We start from the raw sequence: 18,295 nt of genomic DNA, 5'->3' as shown, positions 1-18,295 counted from the left end.
CTGACCTGTCTTTGTTGTGCCTTTCCCATTCCTATGTTCTGCGGGGAGAGAAGAGGGGCTTTGTGTGGGGTCCTCCCCCATTTCCTACCTGCTCAAATGGGGTCAGCCACTCACCCTGGTTTCTCTCCGATGCCTGTCTTGGCTGTCTTGGGGAGAGGAGCCCTTGCTGATGGGTTTTGAGAACATTAGGCTCAGCCTGCGCCTGCCTCTTTAGTCCTTGGGGTGGAGGTAGGGGGCTCCAGTGATCAGCGGCCGCTAAGAAAGGCAACCCTCTCTCCATTGCCAGAGTGTGTCAGCGACCTGCTCCGTTAGGTCAGAGAAGTAGGGTGCTTCCGTCTGTAGGATTTTGGGGTGCTTTGGTCTGTTACCAGCTTTGTTTTTATTTGAGGTTTGGGGAAGTTCCAACACCAGCTGTAATTCAGACCTCTGTCTTACAGAAATCCTCTATTGCTGCTCCTGCATTGGCAGAGCAAACATTCTGTTAGTTGAACAGTGCTCTGGGCCAAATCTCCTAATTTCCTTCTGTCTTAAGTGTGGGCCACACAGAGGCTACTGTTCACCTACTCAGTGGCTCCGAGTGAGCGTGCTGACAGGCTGGGAAGTGTCAGGGCGGAGGGAGCCTTACAGGCTTGGCTTCCTGTCCCTGCTGACTCCGCCCTCCACCACCATCCCCTCCACCCTGTGCTAAGGACAGTTCAAACTGGCAGGAGGTTGTAGACTTTCAAGCCCCCCTCCCCTCTCCCCCCTCCGTTTTTTTAAAAACAAAAACAAAAACAAGCAAAAAAGACAAAACAAAACAAAACAAAAAACCAGAAGAGCCCTGGATAGTTGCTCAAACACTGGCTAGTGGAAGTGGTGGAAGTGGCAGTGTCCCTGGAGCTGCAGGTGATAGGCAGAGCTCCAGGGTCTTTGCCCAACTGAGGAGTTCCTAGGCGTGCAGGGCACTCTCAGCCTCCACCCCACATAGACAGTAGGGCAGCTGATGTAAGGCCAGGCGTGCGGACAGAGGATCACGCAGAGCTGGGCATGCATGAGGACTTGTGTGGTGAGTGCAGGGCGCGTCACGGACACATGGCAGCAAGAACACCTCGGGCAACATTCTGTAGGAGTACAGCAGAGCCGGCCCCTCACAGAGCTGAGGGGTAAGGCAAAGTTTAAAAACTGCCTTTGGATCGTTTAAGCCCACTGAGTTATAAACATGGGTCTGTTCATTTTATGAACTGTGCTGGAGTGGTGTCTCTCCGTGTTAGAGGGACTACAATCTCCATTATTTGCCTATAGCTTAGAACTTGGGATTCTCCTGCTTGCATCTCCCAAATGCTAGACTACAGACAGGAGTGGGCCATCCTGCCCAGCTTCTCCAGCTTTTTGTTTGTTTGGTTTGATGTTTGATTTTTGTTTTTGTTTTCAAGACAGAGTTTTTCGTGCAGTCCTGGCTGTCCTGGAGCTCTAGACCAGGCTGACCTTGAACTTAAGAGATTCATCTGTCTCTGCCTCAGGAGTGCTGGAATTAAAGGCATGCACCGCTGCCTGGCTAATTCTCTGTATTTTATTTTATTTTATTTTATTTTATTTTATTTTATTTTATTTTTACCTGTTATTGTGGAGGACACCTTTTTGGGAATTGGTTCTGTCTTTCCGCCTTGCTAAGGTAGGGCCTCCTGTCTCTGCTTCACCACATATTCCAGGATTAGCTGGCTGGTGGTCTCCAGGCAGCTCTCCTGTCTGCTGGTAGTCTCCCTCCAGTAGGAGTACACTATCACAGCCGTGTTCTCACATGGCTTCCAGGAACTGAACCCTGCTGTCAGGCCGGCAGCAAACACTTCTGCCCACTGAGCCACCCTGCCAGCCCAGGCTCTCCTTTGAAAGGCATATTCTTTAAGCAGCCTTTAGTGGAGTGTGGTGGGCAGCTTGCATGCCAGGGCCTGCCGTTTGGAGCAGTGCTGACACCAACAGGCAACAGGTAAACTCTCATCCCGGGAGCTGCCCTTTGCTTCCAGCCCAGGGTTTGGTATTGTGCGCTCTGCTCTTTGACTCTGTAGCGTCCTATGGAGTTTTTCGGATTGTGGTTTCTCAGTATTTTACTCGGAGGAATCTTAGCCCCAGTAAGTGGCAGTGATTGAAATAGTTCCAAGAACAGTCAGGCCAGGTTGCACTGCTGTTGGCTGCCCTTGTCTGGGAACAGCATCAGACACAGATGCAGAGGCTGTGATTCAGATTGAGGTGAAAGGATCCCTTAGCTGTCCCCACTGTCCCATCCGAGGCAGTCGCAGATTATCTATTCATAGCGAGTGCTTTCACCTCTCTTCCCACATAGGTCCTTATCTTACAGAAGTAAACAAAGGTAAGCACGGTACCTGGTGTATCTGTGGTTCTATCCTGGATTTTCTCAGCAGACTTTATTCATTACAACAGAAGTAGAAGCCCTGATGTGGGGTGTCCTGTGGTGTGTCTGGGGTACAGATCACCTCCGGGCTGTTGACCTTCGGCAGATCCAGCCTCAGTCCCAGGCTCAGCTTGCCCTCCAGAAAGTGCAGAGGTGCCACGTGCTACCTCGTGAGGCCTCGTGGAGCCTCCAGACTGTTCTGCAGCAAGTCCCTCATCTCGCGTCTTGAGACCTTCTCGCCTTTGTGCTCCCTTTGAAATCAGTGCCCTGGGCTCTGTAAAAACATGACCTTTTGCAAGGAAGCACTTCATGGCTGTAACTCTAGTGTCTTGCTCAGTAGTCAGTTCCCGGCGGGTGATCAAGATAGGAGAGTGGGCTCTGGAAACACTTTGTGTATTTTAAATTTGTGCCATGTTTGAAAAATAAAACCATTAAGCCAATTGCCTTGCTTGCTTATGGGAGCAGGTTCCCCTGCCCTGCCTCCTGCAGCCCTGCTCTCCCGTTCACATGTGGAGGGGACACAGCATGCAGGCTTCGCACATGTGCTCGAGCGTGTTTTCAGAACCTCAGTGGGTTTGCAGTGGTTGAGCCCCGCTTTCATCTGGAAGCCCTTTGGGGCTGATTAGGTTGTTTTCCTTTCTTTCTTTCAAAACAAAACATTACTATGGTAATGTGTCATCCAATAGAATTTTTAGAGACTCAAAGACTTTTTTCTTTCAGTAGACAGGATAGAGACTTGTCCCTGCCGTGCTGAGGTGTTGCTCTGGACCCTCTGTGGAGGGTGAGTCTGACGTCTGCCTCCCTGCTCAGTGAGTGTTTCTGAGAAAGCAGATTGGTGTTGGGGTCCCAGTCTTTAACCACAGGAACAGAGAAAAACTCTCCAACCCTCACAGACAGCATCAGCACAAATTGTCCCAGGCATAAACAAGAGCTTTCACACACATGACATGTGGGATGTAAGTGGGTACTAATGAGCTCACTACAAGACCAGAGTCCTCTCAGAAGTTCTGGGGCTCAAACCTAAAAGTGTGTGTGATCACAGGAGAGCAGAGGTGTGCTCGGCCTTGTCTAAGGCCTGGATCTGCATGTTTGTATTGGATCACTGCAGTGGCACAGAGGAGACAGGACCAGGACGCATCACATCGCTTGGAAACGCAGGCTCAGATGAGGACAGTTTTGTCAGAAGGTTCATGCCGCCAAGAGGAGGGCAGTGTCCAGAACCTAGGCCTTCCAGCTGTAGCTCTGTGTTCCTCCCCATGAGCAGCTTCCTATTAGGGTAGTGCTGTGCAGAACATTAGCTCAGTTGACCTTTCCAGAACCCTCTGTAAGCCAGGCCATGCTCCCTCAGTATAAACACAGAGTTTGGCTCCCAGCACCTAAGGGTTCAGTGCTAACGTGGCTAATTAGCATCCCAGCCCCAGAGGCCCAGGCCAGCCTGCCAGCATGTGCATAAGAATGAGAATAGAGTGGCACTCTGCTCTGTGTCCCCAAGCAAGACCTTCAGTGACATTGACAGGCCATTACCAGAAGTAGCAGGCCCCCTCCAGGCAGAGAGCCAGTTAGTGACAGTGGTAAGTAGGCCTGCAGCACTAGAAAGTGGGGGGGGAGCAGGGGGCAGGCGTGCTGCCTGTGGCAGGGCCCACAGCTCACATCTCGCTCTGTTCTCATCACTCGGCTTCTGGTGTCTTTACATTTTGTTTCTCAGACTCTCCCAGACATCTCTGCTGCCCCCGCCCCTCGGCCAGCCTCTCCCAGGCATTGTTTGCTCGATTTTTAGAAGATGCTTTGTGCATTTGGTGGGTTTCTGTTGAAACTGACTACTTGATTTCCCTGTTTCTTCCCTTTCCCCTGCTTCTTTTCATTCTTAGTTGTTTCTTCAGAGACTCCCTATGGAGCCAACTCCTGTGGTGTGGTCCTGACTACACTTGCATTTTCAGTCAGCACAGCATTGGACACAGTGGACATCGCCACGTTAGCATGCCCACCGTCCACCATCACCCCAGGTTCAGTGCATACCCCGAGACCGCCTCAATGCACATCCCCAGGGCAGTGGAGCGCGCTGCTATGGGTGGCCCACACTTGGGGTGTGTTTGTGTGACTCCAGCACCGTCTGTATTTGGGTGTCAGTTTGTGAGAGCTCAGTTTCCCATTCAGCCTCCAAGCCATTACTACCTGCTTTGTGGCGGCTCCTCAGTAGATGTGTGATGGACCCAGGGCGAAAGGAGCTAAGTCTCTGTGTCTAGTGCATCTACCTGCCATCAAGTCGGCTCAGCGTGCACTGCAGACACCAGCCGGCCTGACTTAAGACACTGGCATATGGGGCTGTTAAGACTGCTCTTCCCAAGGTCCTGAGTTCAAATCCCAGCAACCACACGGTGGCTCACAGCCATCTGATGGGATCTGGTGGCCTCTTCTGTGTTCATGAAAACAAAGTGCTCGTACATAAAATACACAATAAGAAAAAATTAAAATTCTGTCCTATAACAAATGTTCTGCTTTCATCATTGACATTTCCCCTCTACTGAAGCAAGCCATGGGCGAAGGAGAAGTTTAGAGAAATGGAAGCTCGTGCTTGAGCCTTGCTGCTCCTGAGTCCCAGGGTGCAGATTCTGACGACACCCTGCGCCTCCGCCACCCTGCTCACTGTTGCTGGCCTTGGGATCCAAGCAGGCCGAGGCAAGGGCGACCCCTGGGGGTAGAGCGTGGAGTTACCACACTTGCTGTTAGAAGCAAAAAACAACAACCCCTTGAGTCGTTCATGAAGGTTCCTGCAACATCACGCTTTCGTCAGAGTGATCCCCCTGTTCCCGTGCGTTCTCTTCAGCTGCAGTTGTGATTATACTCAGCCAGGTTCCGCTGCCCTACTGGAAAGTAGAGCAGTGGCCCCTGCTCCCAGGGGAGCAGACCTGTGCCAGGGCGAGTTAGGCAAGACCCGTGCCAGCGCCCCTTCTCCTCTGGCCTCAGCTGCCTGTGCAGATGTCACCACATGGTGGGAGCTGGGCTGGAACATCAGGTGACCTCTAGGTTTGGGCCTCAGGAGGTTGGTTTATTTTCCTGTGATTTGCACGAGATGTTTTATTTGCTTCAAGTGGAATCCAGCTATGACAGTATGCAAATCACCCGGGAGGCTGAGGCAGGAGGATCCAAAAAATAATGATTGTCAGGCTGAGAGATGGCTGGGCCACAAAGGGCACTTGCTGTTCTTGGAGAGGATCCAGGTTTTTAGAGGGTAATTGTGTCAACCTTCACTCTTTGTGGATCGGACACTGTGCAGTGATGCTCTTCTGGGCCTTAGGCCCAGTCCACTTACCTGCGACAGTTCTTAGGGAGTAGTTTTGTATCTTGACTCTGAAAGCCTCCATCTTTGCCTGGCGTGGTGCATGGCTGAGGCTTGGGGTCTTGCCTCTGAATTTGAGGTGGGAGGGTTGTTTTTAATTTGATGCCAGACTGGGCCACATAGCAAGACGCTAAATAAAGCAAGAAACAAGGCAGAGAGCCCTCAGCTCCCAGTGTTCATCACTGAGTCTGCTTCCCTCCGCTCGGCCGCGTCCTTCCCTTCCCCTCCCTGTGACAGTGTCCAGTCTGGATGTGCTAACCCTTCTGCCTGTCACCGTCAGTCAGCTGGTGTGTCTGTGCCTGTACGCAGTAAATGCACTAACAATGTTGGCTGGGCGTTGCCCCTCTTGCTCTCTACCTCACCCCCTTCTGATTCACATCCTTGCTGAATAAGGAGCCCACCAGCTGGCCCACAAGCTCTGAGTCCCCCTGTGTCCACACCCCGCCTCAGCAAGTCCTGGAATCACAGGCATGCATGGCCACGGCTGGCTCCTTATTTGGTGCTAGCAATCCAAGCTCAAGATTTTCCCGTAGAGCAAGCGCTCACTCACTGAGCCAGCTCTAGACCCCCAAATGGATTTCTTTCTCTCTTTTCTTAAGTATATACCTCGTTAAGATATAATTGATGGGGCCAACAAGATGGCTCTGCAGGTAAAGGCACTTGACATGCAAGCCTGGTGATGTGAGTTCAATCCTTAGAAGCCATGCAAAGGTGGAAGAAAAGAAGCAACTGTACAACGTTGTCCTCTGACATCCACATGCGTGATACACACACACACAGAGGCATGATGCACACATGCACACACGCACACAGAGGCATGATGCACATACACACACAGAGGCATGATGCACACACACACACACACACACGCACACACACACAGAGGCATGATGCACACACACACACAGAGGCATGATGCACACACGCACACATACAAATACACAGAAGAAGGCCAAGCGTGGTGACGCACGCCTTTAATCCCAGCACTGGGGAGGCAGAGGCAGGCGGATTTCTGAGTTCGAGGACAGCTTGGTCTACAAAGTGAGTTCCAGGACTGCCAGAGCTATACAGAGAAACCCTGTCTCAAAAAAACAAACAAACAAAACCAAATACACAGAAGTACACAGCAGCAAGTAAGGTTGTTTTTTTTTTAAGATACAATTTATACAGAATATGCTCATTTAAAATGTACAATTCGGTGGTTTCTAATATGTTCATGAATGCATATACCCACCAACACAAGTTTTTGAATATTTTCACCATCTCATAAAGGAATGTGGGACGTGGTGACTCACATGATATTTAATACGTGATAGTTCAGAGCTGTCTAGTACCCACTAGACAGTGGTGAGGGAGAAGCACAAAATGACGGAATCCCTCAGAGAACACTGAGGTAAACCCTCTGCTGGCGCACGAGTGTGAACATGGGCTGTGTTTACATGTGGGATGTGGGAATATTTCTACCGCACTGTAGAAAGGAAATCTTACCATAGAGAAAGGAGAACACTACTCAGTCAGAGTGAACAACCTGTGGTTCTGAGGACACCCTTGGCCTGGCAGGTCACAGATAAAGAAAAGTTCCCAAGTGCTTACTTAGTAGATTTACAGTTAAATCAGGCACACAGTCGTCACCTGCGCCTTAGTGCCACTGGGTGGCCATAGTGACCTGGGAGTCAAAGGTGACAGCGGCTTTTAGACCAATAATCTCCTTCCTGTTCCAACAGGTTTGGCAGATCCCGGAAAATGGACTCACCCTTTCCCTGACCGAGCCTGTGGTGATTCTAGAAGGGCACTCAAAAAGAGTTGGCATCGTGGCCTGGCACCCGACGGCCCGCAATGTGCTTCTCAGTGCAGGTAGGAGCCCAGAGGCTGCTTTGCCCTCACCCTGTGATGGGGGGATGGGTGGGACCCCACTGGAGCACCGAGGAGCTATGGCAGACTCCAAACACCTGGGTTTGGACCTTGATGTGTGTGCTCCAGCGCCTTCCCACGGGCCATGCTGTCCTCGCCCACACTGTCCTGCTGGCAAAGTTCAGCCTGTCTGCTCAGCTCCCGGCTCTGAACACCAATGCTGCTTTTGAATTTTTCTGTTAGACTGCTCCACAGTGAACCCTGGCACTTTCTGTCTCTCTACTCACCCGCTTCTTGTGGCATGATTTCCAAGTTCATCTTACAGAAATTTTTGCCTTTGCTCAAATTTTATATTCATTCATTCGTGCATTCGTTCTTTTCCCTCCCTCCCTTTCTTTTTCCTAAAAGCAACACATCAACTAGGTATGGTGGCTCAGTAAGTTTAAGGCTGGCCCAGCCTGCTGGGGACGTGACTCATTCAATACAGGGCTTCAGAACCTGTGTTAGGGAAGCCTGACATGCTGGTGAGCTTTGTTATCCCAGTGCCGCGGAAGCAGAGAAGGAAAGGCAGTTCCCTGGCATGGGTTGGCAGGCCAGGCCAGTGAGAGGCTACTTCAATAAAGACGCACCCTCTGGCCTTTACACGGCGGGGCCAAGCACACACGCATGCATATATGAATACAGAAAGCTTTCGGGGTGATGGCAGTAAGCTTTCTCTTGGTATAGGCATTTGTCAGAACTTACCTAGATATATGTAATGGTTATTGTGAATTACACCTTAACAATACTGGTTTGTTTTGTTTTAATGTATTTCTGCAAGTTGGCCAGATCAGTTTGTAACTAAGGATAGGAGCTGTTTGTGGTGTGTGAGGTTAGGAATGTAATGCCAGGCGGGCGTCTACTGATACAGAAGGCATTGTAAGGTGCCAGCTTAGCCACTGTTGACCCCCCCCCCCAGCCCTCTGATGACCTCCAGAGCAGGTCATGGGCTGGGAAGCTAGCTGAGGGGCAGCATGGCAGAAAGGACCTGTGGGGACCATGCAGCTCACCCTTTTCCTGTTCGCCTTGTGCAAGCCAAGGAGACAGACCGCCTGGCTCCATTAGTCCAGCTGACCCCCAGGGGACTTCTGTTGTGCTGAGCTTCTTGTTGGGTTGACAGAGGCTCTCATGGGGCTGGCTTTAAAGTGTTCATTTACAGAGATCACATCACTCCAGCCTAGTAGGCGGGGCCTCTTGTCTCTAGCACCTTCCCTCCCATGCTTCTGTCCCTGTGGGGCTGGCTGCTTTCTCTGGCATGCTCTGTGGGCCCTTCCCACCTGGTGACTGATCTGCTTGTGACAGGCTGTGATAATGCCATTATCATCTGGAACGTGGGGACAGGGGAAGCCCTCATCAACTTGGACGATATGCATTCAGACATGATTTACAATGTGAGCTGGAGCCGTAACGGTAGTCTCATCTGCACCGCATCCAAAGACAAGAAAGTGAGAGTCATTGACCCCAGGAAACAGGAGATTGTGGCGGTGAGTGTGTCCAGCACACAGCCCTGGTGGCCGGTCAGTAGCCTTTCCTGGGCTCTGAAGGCTGCCACACAGAAGCCACGCTGTCCTTGTGGAGTGTGGGCATCAAATGAGTAGGGAGGTGGCTGCCCAAGTTTCTGGTCTCTCTAGTTGTCCAGCCTTAGCTCAGCTCTGTCCCCTCATGGTGACCTTAGTCAGAATAGCCCAGGCTGGCCTGGAGCACAGAAGTGCACCGGGCTCTGCCTCCAAGTGTTGGGATTAAAGGTGCGCACTACCACACATGTTCCAGCAGTGCTTTAAACAGCTTAGAGTGCCCTCGGGGCTTTGCAGGCCTGGATGAGCTCAGCCAGACTGTCAGGGGTCTACACTGACCACACCCCAGTTGATGCCCACCTGACCCAAGAACACTATCCAGGTGCCCTACAGGCCTGCAGGAAGGAGCTCCTACTGTCGGCTTAGAGACTCAGCTTCTAACACCCAGTAGGACTTCAGCAAAGTCACATTCCCTGCCTGAAGATGCACGCGGTCTTGTCAGGGCTGCAGCTGTGGGTGAGAAGCCCAGAAGCATATCCCCTCAGGCTCTAGGGTGGGCAGCAATCATGGTGCATCTTAACTATCAGCACTGTGTAGGGTGGACAGCAATCACGGTGTGTCTTACCGACCACAGGGACTTTCCAAGTCCGGTTTGTCCACCCAGCATATCCCAAGGGTGTCTACTCGGGCACGCTCATTAACCAGGAAAGGCTAGGAGTGGCCTTCTGTGTGTCCTGTGAGGCTGGAGAACCTATGGGCTGCCCCCAGCCTGCAGGTCACATGTGTGCCAGAGCCCTTTTGACCAGACCACTCAGTGACGCTGCTTTCTCATAAGGAGGGACAGTTGCACCTCCTTGGCCTCAGGGTCCTGCCCAGGAAAGCTCAGACTGGGCCTGTGTGTGGGGTTGGGGGCTTTGCACAGTGAATGTAAGTGTGTGAAATCTGCATCTGCTTCCCCCGCCCCCTTCCCAGGAGAAGGAGAAAGCACACGAAGGAGCCAGGCCTATGCGTGCCATCTTCCTGGCGGACGGCAACGTCTTCACTACTGGCTTTAGCCGCATGAGCGAGCGGCAGTTGGCGCTCTGGAACCCAGTAAGCCAGTTTCCTCCCTTTCCAAGTTTCTGTCAGCTTGAGTGGGGCTTTGGGCTGGCAGAGGGGGTCACAGGCTCCTCAGTGTGATTCTCTGTGCTCTTGCTGTCTTAAGTTAGCAGGAGGGTCTCGTCCTCAGTGGGGCTCAGGCAAGCAGTGCACCTTAGGCCTGCACTCAAGGGGCTCCAGGGTTTCCACTGGTGCTTAGACCTCACAGGGACGGAGCACACAGTCCTGCTCAATGTGTGTCATTCTTTCTTTCTTTTTTTTTTTTTTTTTTTTTTTTTTTTTGGTTTTTTTGAGACAGGGTTTCTCTGTGTAGCCCTGGCTGTCCTGGAACTCACTCTGTAGACCAGGCTGGCCTCGAACTCAGAAATCGCCTGCCTCTGCCTCCCGAGTACTGGGATTAAAGGCGTGCGCCACCACCCCCAGCGTGCCATTCTTTATAATGAGAAAGTGGTGGCTGGAGAGAAATGGCTCGGGTCAAGAACATTATGTCACCTATGGTCACAGCTGCAGCTCCAGGGGATTGGATGCCCTCTTCTGTCCCCAGCAGGCAACTACACTACACTTATGCGCACACACACACACACACACACACACACACACACACACACACACACACGGTTGGCCTGGAATTCCCAGGCTGTCCTTTAAAAACAAAAATCTTTTTCAAAAAGAAAACATCTCAAAAGAGATGGTTTTTGTTGTGGACCCATAATGATGTCTGCATTGATCGTCAGGGAGTTTGATTTACAGTGTTTGCATGCATGAGGTCACCTGTATTTACATGCACGAAGTCACCCGTGTTTGCTCAGACTTGAAGTTCTGCTGGTATTTTTAAAATGTATATATGTGTGTTGTGTGTGTGTTTATGTGTATTTTTTAACTTATTTTCAGAAAAACATGCAGGAACCAATTGCTCTCCATGAAATGGACACTAGCAATGGGGTGCTGCTCCCCTTCTACGATCCGGACACCAGCATCATCTACTTATGTGGGAAGGTAAACGGCGTCTGCTGTCAGGCCAGCCGAAGAGGGCCAGGGCTCGTCCTCAGAACCCTAGAAGCTAGGCAGTGTAACTGACATATTTAATGTTAAAGTGTGTGAGTGAGTGAGTGAGTGTGTGTGTGTAAGAGCACGTTCATGCTGAAAGCTTGTCCTCTTTCACACTAGGTTGCTGGCATTGGGTAGCTTGCCAAAAAAATAGCTGACCACTTCAAACATGATGACCGCAAGCTTTTGTTTTGTTTTTTTATCTATCTATCTATCTATCTATCTATCTATCTATCTATCTATCTATCTATCTATCTATCTATCTATGAATGAGTGCTCTATTTGCATGTACACCTGAGTGTACATCCCATTACAGATGGTTGTCAACCACCATGTGGTTTCTGGGAATTGAACTCAGGACCTCTGGAAGAACAGCCAGTGTTCCTAACCTCTCAGCCATCTCTCCAGCCTAACCATGGGGTTTCATTCACTGCCCTGAGAGCCTTTGGTGCTGTCCAGAGTTAGAGGAAACAGTTGAAACGCTGCTGCTGCTTCTTCTAGAGAGACCCTGTATTGATCGCCCCTGGTTGCCTGTCGTTCCTGGGGCCCGGGAGTAAGGCTTCGGGTGTGCAGCTGCGCTCTCAGCCGCTTGGCTTTGCTTGCTTGACTTCTGAAGCTGGTGCTCAGGGCAGTTGTGCGCCACTCGCTCTCTTGCCCTGACCCTGACCTGATTTCTAGGCCCAGGAGAGGAGAGGCATGGGAGCCCTCTACAGGAAGTGCTGGAGAATTCTCAGGAAGAAGGGGAAACAGTGGCTTGTAATTCAGGCAGATGTGCTTAGAGGAGCAGTGCACAGCTACTGAAGTTAGGTTTCCATGAACTCTGGGTGGTGTGAGTACCACCCACTTAAAGAAAATGTCTGCATCACTGTGGGCACTGACTTGTCTCTGGTTCTCAGGGTGACAGCAGTATCCGCTATTTTGAGATCACGGATGAATCCCCATATGTCCACTACCTCAACACATTCAGCAGCAAGGAGCCTCAGCGAGGGATGGGCTACATGCCCAAGCGGGGCCTTGACGTCAACAAGTGTGAAATTGCCAGGTAAAGAATTGAACCCAACGTGTCCAGTTGTTCATGACGCAGCAGGCCAGCTGCAGGACTACCTCAGTGTGTTTGCAGTTGACTGTGGCTTGTGGCCTGTCCTTGCAGTGGAGCACAGCTGGGACACAGCAGGGCTCAGTGTCTTGTGTGCTCACTTCCTTCATGTCGAGGCTATGGGCAATGGTCCCTGGAAGACAGGTGGGCAAGAGCTGTGATATAAAATGTATTGCAGTGGGAGGGCGGTACCCAGCAGGCTTATGCCAAGGTGTCACCTGAGAGGCCACACCATGCCACAGACCTGGTATAAAGGAGGATTATTCAGGAGAAGGGAAGGAGCGAAGGGGTAAAGGCAGACAGACAGGGACAGAGAGCTGTGAGGGGAGCGAGGCCGACTGGGAACACGTGGGGGGTGGGGGGGAAGAAGTCTGTGTAGATGGCTGAGTAGGTTGCTCTGTCGGTAAAGCTCTGATCTTACTTACAGGCCTAGGTTAGCTTAGGTCCCAGGACCCGTGGTTATCTCTGTGGTGCACATGGTAATCCCAGCGATAAAGAGATGGCAGGTGGAGGAGACAGCAGCCTGGGAGCGCCCATCAGCCAGCCTGCCCTGTGTGGCAGTGCTCCAGGCCAGTGTGGGACCCTGTCTGGAATAAAAAGTAGAAGGCAGGGTCAGCAGGATGGCTCAGTGGGTAGACATTTGCCACATAGACCTGATGGCCAGAGTTGGATCCAAGGGGTCCTGCAAAAGCAGGAGAAGGGGACTGACTCCATCGTGCTGTGGCACACACACTCACATGCTAACACATGCAGAGGTAGCAGTAAGCCGTAAGAATGACAAGAAGGTGGAAGGGGCCTGCAGGCCAGCCCCGGCAGTTATCCTGAGTTCCCATGTGTGCCACGTACAGTGCCTGTACTGGCAGGTGCTGCCTCCTGTGAGGTGTGTGTGTGTGCTCTCTTGTCTGGGGACACAGTGGAGAGTCACTGGGGCATGGCTGTGCGGTCCCCAGCACTTGGCTTGGCTACAGCCATCTTTCACTGGCCTCTCCTGCTTACAGTCCCCAGCTGCATGGGCAGTCGCTCTTCTCTGTAGAGGGCACACCAAACTGCTCCTAGCCTGCAGCAGCCACTGAGCTGGTCAGTGGGGGTGATCTTCAGATCCCACGGGTGCTGGAGGGAACAGTCTGGGGGCTGTCAGTCACTCACTCTGTATCTTTGCCTTTGTCTCCTTTGAAGATTCTTCAAGCTTCATGAGAGAAAGTGCGAGCCCATTATCATGACGGTCCCCAGGAAGGTAAGTGCCTGAGTGTTTGGGTTTGGTCTTAGTATGCATGGCTGTTTTGCCTACATGTGTTGCTGTGCACTGTCTCCATGCCCACCTGGTGCTTGCGAAGGTCAGAAGTGTGGGGTCCCTGGAACCAGGAGCATCATGAGGGGGCCAGGCATCAGACCCAGGTCCCCTGCAGGACAGCGAAGGCCTGTGACTGCTGAGCCCCCTGAGTTTAGGGCTTCTGTTGCTGTGATGAGACTTCACGACATTCGCAGCTGTCAGTCACACTGCCTTGCTGAGCTCATTGTCAGGGCAGGAGCAGATGCAGCGGCCATGCTGGGACACTGCTTGCTCCTCATGGCCAGCTCAGCACCCAGGCCCACCTGTCCAGGGCTGGCCCCACCCACAGTGAGGCGTGCCTTTTCTCATCAGTCACCAGGCAAGACAATGCACCGTGGGCTTGCCCACAGGCCGGCCCGTTGGAGTGGTTTTCTCACTGAGGTTCCCTCTTCTGAGTGCTTTGTAGAACTAACACAAGACAAGCCAGCAGCACCCTGTCTCTGCAGCTCCATGTCCCCAGTTCTGAAGTGAAAACTCAGGTCCCTGTGGTGTGCATGCCTCTTCCCGCTATTCCAGATTGTGGGAGACAGTAAAGGTTGAGACACATCCCGTGGGGAACGCTTGTCCTGCATCCATGCAGCACTGGACTCGGGCTCCAGCCTTTCTTCTCGCTTACCAAGCGTTCTCCACATGCCTCTTCCAGTCTGACCTCTTCCAAGACGACCTGTACCCTGACACGGCAGGGCCGGAAGCCGCCCTTGAGGCCGAGGAGTGGTTTGAGGGGAAGAACGCGGACCCCATCCTCATATCGTTGAAGCACGGGTACATTCCAGGCAAGAACAGGGACCTCAAGGTGGTCAAGAAGAACATCCTGGACAGCAAGCCGGCTGCAAACAAGAAGAGCGAGCTCAGCTGTGCCCCCAAGAAGCCCACAGACACGGCCAGTGTGGTAAGGCTCTGGGTGACTGTGGTGTGCTAGGCCAGCCAGCACTGGCTTTTGTAATGCCTACTGTGTGTCTGAGAGTGGACAGGACCCCTGCCGGGCTAAGGGAGGCAGGAAGGGAGTGTTCTTAGAGAAGGAAGTGGTACACATAGCACTGGATTCACGATGTGGGGCTAGCAATACAACTACTTTGCCAGGAGCTTAGGGGTCTGAGGAACCTACCACCAGAGGGCACTGCTCCCTCAGGAGAGAATGGCCGGGAGGGGTGTGGAGAACCAGGCAGAGCAGTGCCTTAAGCGGCATCTGTACTTGGTGCCGTAAGGTTTCCAGTTAATAAGCTCTTAGGAGACACTGGCTCTTCATCCGAGCCCCTACAGAGCAGGCTGCTCCTGACAGGAAGCAGAGCAAGGGGGCTGCAGGCCCTGGTGTGCCCAGGCTTGCCCGGTGAGGGCTCTGCCCAGCAGCTGCAGGTGGAGGACCGGGAAGCCACTTTGAAGCACTGTAGTTGGCTTGTGGGCTCTTGTCTGTCTCAGAAGCTCCGTGGTGCCTTGGGAAGACCTGGTGTCCTGGGGACTGCAGCTGGCTGTCCCAAGCGTGTGAGAGGCCCCGTGAGACTCCACTCTGCGCTGTCAGAGTTAACAGAAAGGGAATGCGCTTTGTTGCTGCTGTCTGGTCACCTTGTTCTGTTTGTTTCTCAGCAAAACGAAGCCAAGTTGGATGAGATTCTGAAAGAGATCAAATCCATAAAGGAAACAATCTGCAGTCAAGACGAGCGCATTTCCAAGTTGGAGCAGCAGCTGGCGAAGATGGCTGCCTGAGGCCCGCCCACCTCCACGGACGGTGGCTGCTCCTCCTCCGCGCACTCCCAGGGAGGGCAGAGAGGGAGACACTGCCATTTGGAGACATTCCATGTCAGATCTGTCAGCCAGCGATAGGCCACATTCCAGTAAGAACTCGGTTCCTCTCCCAAATTTCCGCAAACCTGGAAGCTGAGCTTTTCGTCAGGGAGCTTTGGTGTTCGGCAGGTCTGCTGACTTGCTGAGCTTTCCTACGTTTGAAATGCCAGATGTTCTGAATTTTAGAGACCAAGCCCCCCACTTGACCCAGCGTCCTCCTCACACACCTGATGACCGGGCCAGCGCCACCTCTGCTCTGTCTCTTCCTTTTTAATGTTGCCAAAACCGAAAGTAGCTTTTTTTTCTTTGTATTTTTCTACTTTGCAGTATTTGTGGGGTTTCTTTCTTTCTTTCTTTCTTTCTTTCTTTCTTTCTTTCTTTCTTTCTTTCTTTCTTTTCTCTCCTCAATTTAAAAGGGACAGCACTGTGTATGTTTATAAACTAAATGAAGATGAGATGATTATTTTGTATAAACACTCACGAGAACAATCAGTGCAGCCGCCTGCACAGGGCTGGCTCACTCACAGCACAAACCTGGGCGTTAGTCTAACGACTGTGCAGAAGGAAGACTTGAGAAATCACGTGGACCCACCACACACTGCCCCCATTCCATTGAGTCTTCGATCAAAAGTCCTGTCTCTCTCTCTCCTTGCTCTCTCTCTCCTAGAAGTTGGGTGGTTGCACAGAGGGAACTCGGTGATTATACTCTAACCCGAACTAGCTCGCGTTTCTGCAGTTTTGTTCTCCACAGATGGTTGTGCCTGTCCCTTCCAGCAGTGTGGTTCCCTTCCGGGCAGTTTGGACAAGGGCACCCAAGGCGAGCGGATACCTGTGTGTTGACAGTCCTTGTCTACAGAGGCAGCTTGCCTGGCCCTTGGGTATAGTGTGGGGCTTGAACCCAGGCACTGTGTGCACAGCCTCTGCCCCAGGCCCTCTGTTTCCCTCGCTCCTGTCTTCCCTCCTTACTTTGCTGCCTCCTGTCTCAAGCGCCCAGCCAGCCCTCGAGGGCTCTTGAATGTTGCAGCGGAGGGAAAGGTCCAGAACAGAGTGGAAAGGGAAGTTCAGAGATCGACCATAGCTGGCCACGCACAGGCCCTCTGCCCCACCACCCAGATCAGGCTGCTACTTGCCAGCACTGGACGTGCCCTGGGCATGCCTGCTCCAAGGGCAGCAGCTAGACCTTAGCCCTACTCTAACCTCACAGCCTCATGGTGCGTGTCTATGGAAGCAGACGACCTGGGTAGTGTCAGATGGATCACAAAAGGCAAGCCTTGGCAAGTGTTGGTGCTGGTGTGGGCCCAGTGCTGGCTGCCAGCAAATGTACAGGTTATCAGGGCAGAGCATAGTATGGCAGCAGCCGCTTAGAGTGTGTGGACTGACTGGGTAGTGTTGTAAGAAAAGGTTCTCTCAGCCACCGAGATGGGGGCCGCTGGCTCCGAAGCTTCGGGGCTCCTGAGTCTCTGTAGGTTTCTGTGTCTGTCTTGTGGTTTAATGTTGGATAAGGAGATGGAGAGACCATGGCTGGAATGACTCACACTGCATTGTCTGTACGTGTGCTACGCTGAGGACTGTGTGAAGATTCACAAAGGTTCTGGGGTCCGTTGAATTAATTACGTAACAATTGTAGAGGCTGTTGATGAAGTCAGAGGGGCTGTGGTTGAGAGAGGCGGGAGTGACTGTAGTGTGTGCCCACCTGACACGCTGTGGTGGCCTCTGTTTCCCTGTGGCACCGGAGGAAGACAGTGAACTGCTCCTACACCCACTCTTATAGAGTGGCCATAGTGTTCTGTCAAAACACTCGCTTCCGTTTTCAGAGATAAAAGGCATTGATTACAGTCGTGTGCTGTGCTTCTTTCTCGCCTCACTCTGTGAATGTTCAACAAACACTTTACCTACCAAGCCACAGCCGCAGACCTGGGTTTTATTTTGTTTATTGTTTAAAACAAGGTTTCAGTACCTACCACTCAGACGCAGAGGCAGGGCCAGCCTGGTCTACATAGTGCCAAGACAGCCAGGGCTATTTAGAGAGACCCTGTCTCAAAAAGATAAAAAAGATGAGGTACAGGTACCCCAGGCTGTCTTTGAACTTGCTCTGTGGCTGTAGACAGCCCTCCCTGCCTCTGAATCCTGAGTGACAGCGTCACACACCCCACAGGGAGGTGGGTGTGTTCAAAGCAGCATTTTCAGTGAACGGGAACCCTTGGCTGTGCTTCTGCCCATTGGGTCCTCGGTGTCCTGACTGTACCTTTCGACTTCCCCTTTCCTGTTACCCCATCACCCGATGACATTTCAGTTTTTATACAGAAGAAACCCCCTTGCTTACCTTCCGTGTGATGAGCGAGTACAGGAAGGCCCTCCCCAGGTTCCTTCCTCCCAAGCAAGGAGAGCAGCAGCCTCTGGTTCCCATGACAGGCAGGGAAGGGAAGTTGGCGGGCCTCCTCCGAGGACCCCAGCTGTGGGGAGAAGCCTGGTGGTCTGTTTACGACTGGCTCGTCTAGTTTGGCCACCTTGACTCTCTGCCAGAAGACCTAACAGCTTCTTGTGTCCTCAGTCCGTCTGTCTAGCGTCCGTCCGCCCGCCCCCCCTCCCCCCAGACAGTGAACCAGACGCTGTCTGGGGAGAACTTACTTTTTTAAGGTTACTTCCCTCCCCGTACTTAACTTAGTGCTCCATGTCCTATCCAGAAACACTTTTGGTTGGGTCTTAAAGAATCAGTTAACTCTGAGTGTCCCTTTCTCCTTCCCACAAAGTAAACAATCCTGACATTGTCACTGGGTCATGGACAATAGGCGTGGTCAAGGGCACACTTTTCCTCGGG

The 18,295-nt window shown here is 52.2% G+C and overlaps 1 protein-coding gene and 1 long non-coding RNA gene across 2 annotated transcripts in view; one reads left to right on the top strand and one right to left on the bottom strand.

Moving 5' to 3' along the window:
• Coro1c (coronin, actin binding protein 1C) overlaps window positions 1-17,309 on the top strand; it is a 66,268-nt gene extending 48,959 nt beyond the window's left edge. Inside the window, exons 4-11 of the mRNA NM_011779.3 lie at window positions 7,448-7,577; window positions 8,916-9,097; window positions 10,100-10,219; window positions 11,117-11,221; window positions 12,169-12,314; window positions 13,545-13,602; window positions 14,342-14,587; window positions 15,280-17,309. Of these exons, the coding sequence (NP_035909.2) occupies window positions 7,448-7,577; window positions 8,916-9,097; window positions 10,100-10,219; window positions 11,117-11,221; window positions 12,169-12,314; window positions 13,545-13,602; window positions 14,342-14,587; window positions 15,280-15,399 (1,107 nt within the window). The 3' untranslated portion in view covers window positions 15,400-17,309. The remainder of the gene's footprint in view (window positions 1-7,447; window positions 7,578-8,915; window positions 9,098-10,099; window positions 10,220-11,116; window positions 11,222-12,168; window positions 12,315-13,544; window positions 13,603-14,341; window positions 14,588-15,279) is intronic.
• Gm52824 lies at window positions 11,220-18,059 on the bottom strand. The gene is made up of 3 exons (XR_003955977.1): window positions 17,801-18,059; window positions 12,794-12,955; window positions 11,220-12,501 (listed from the first exon to the last, which is right to left on the bottom strand). It is a non-coding gene; the product is annotated as a predicted gene, 52824 (long non-coding RNA).
• Between the last annotated feature and the right edge of the window lie 236 nt (window positions 18,060-18,295).

This window comes from Mus musculus, chromosome 5 (genome assembly GCF_000001635.26).
Source record: "Mus musculus strain C57BL/6J chromosome 5, GRCm38.p6 C57BL/6J".
In the NCBI taxonomy this organism is placed as follows: Eukaryota; Metazoa; Chordata; class Mammalia; order Rodentia; family Muridae; genus Mus; species Mus musculus.
The sequence above is the reverse complement of the archived record's forward strand: the minus strand, read 5'-3'. Positions and strand labels throughout refer to the sequence as shown.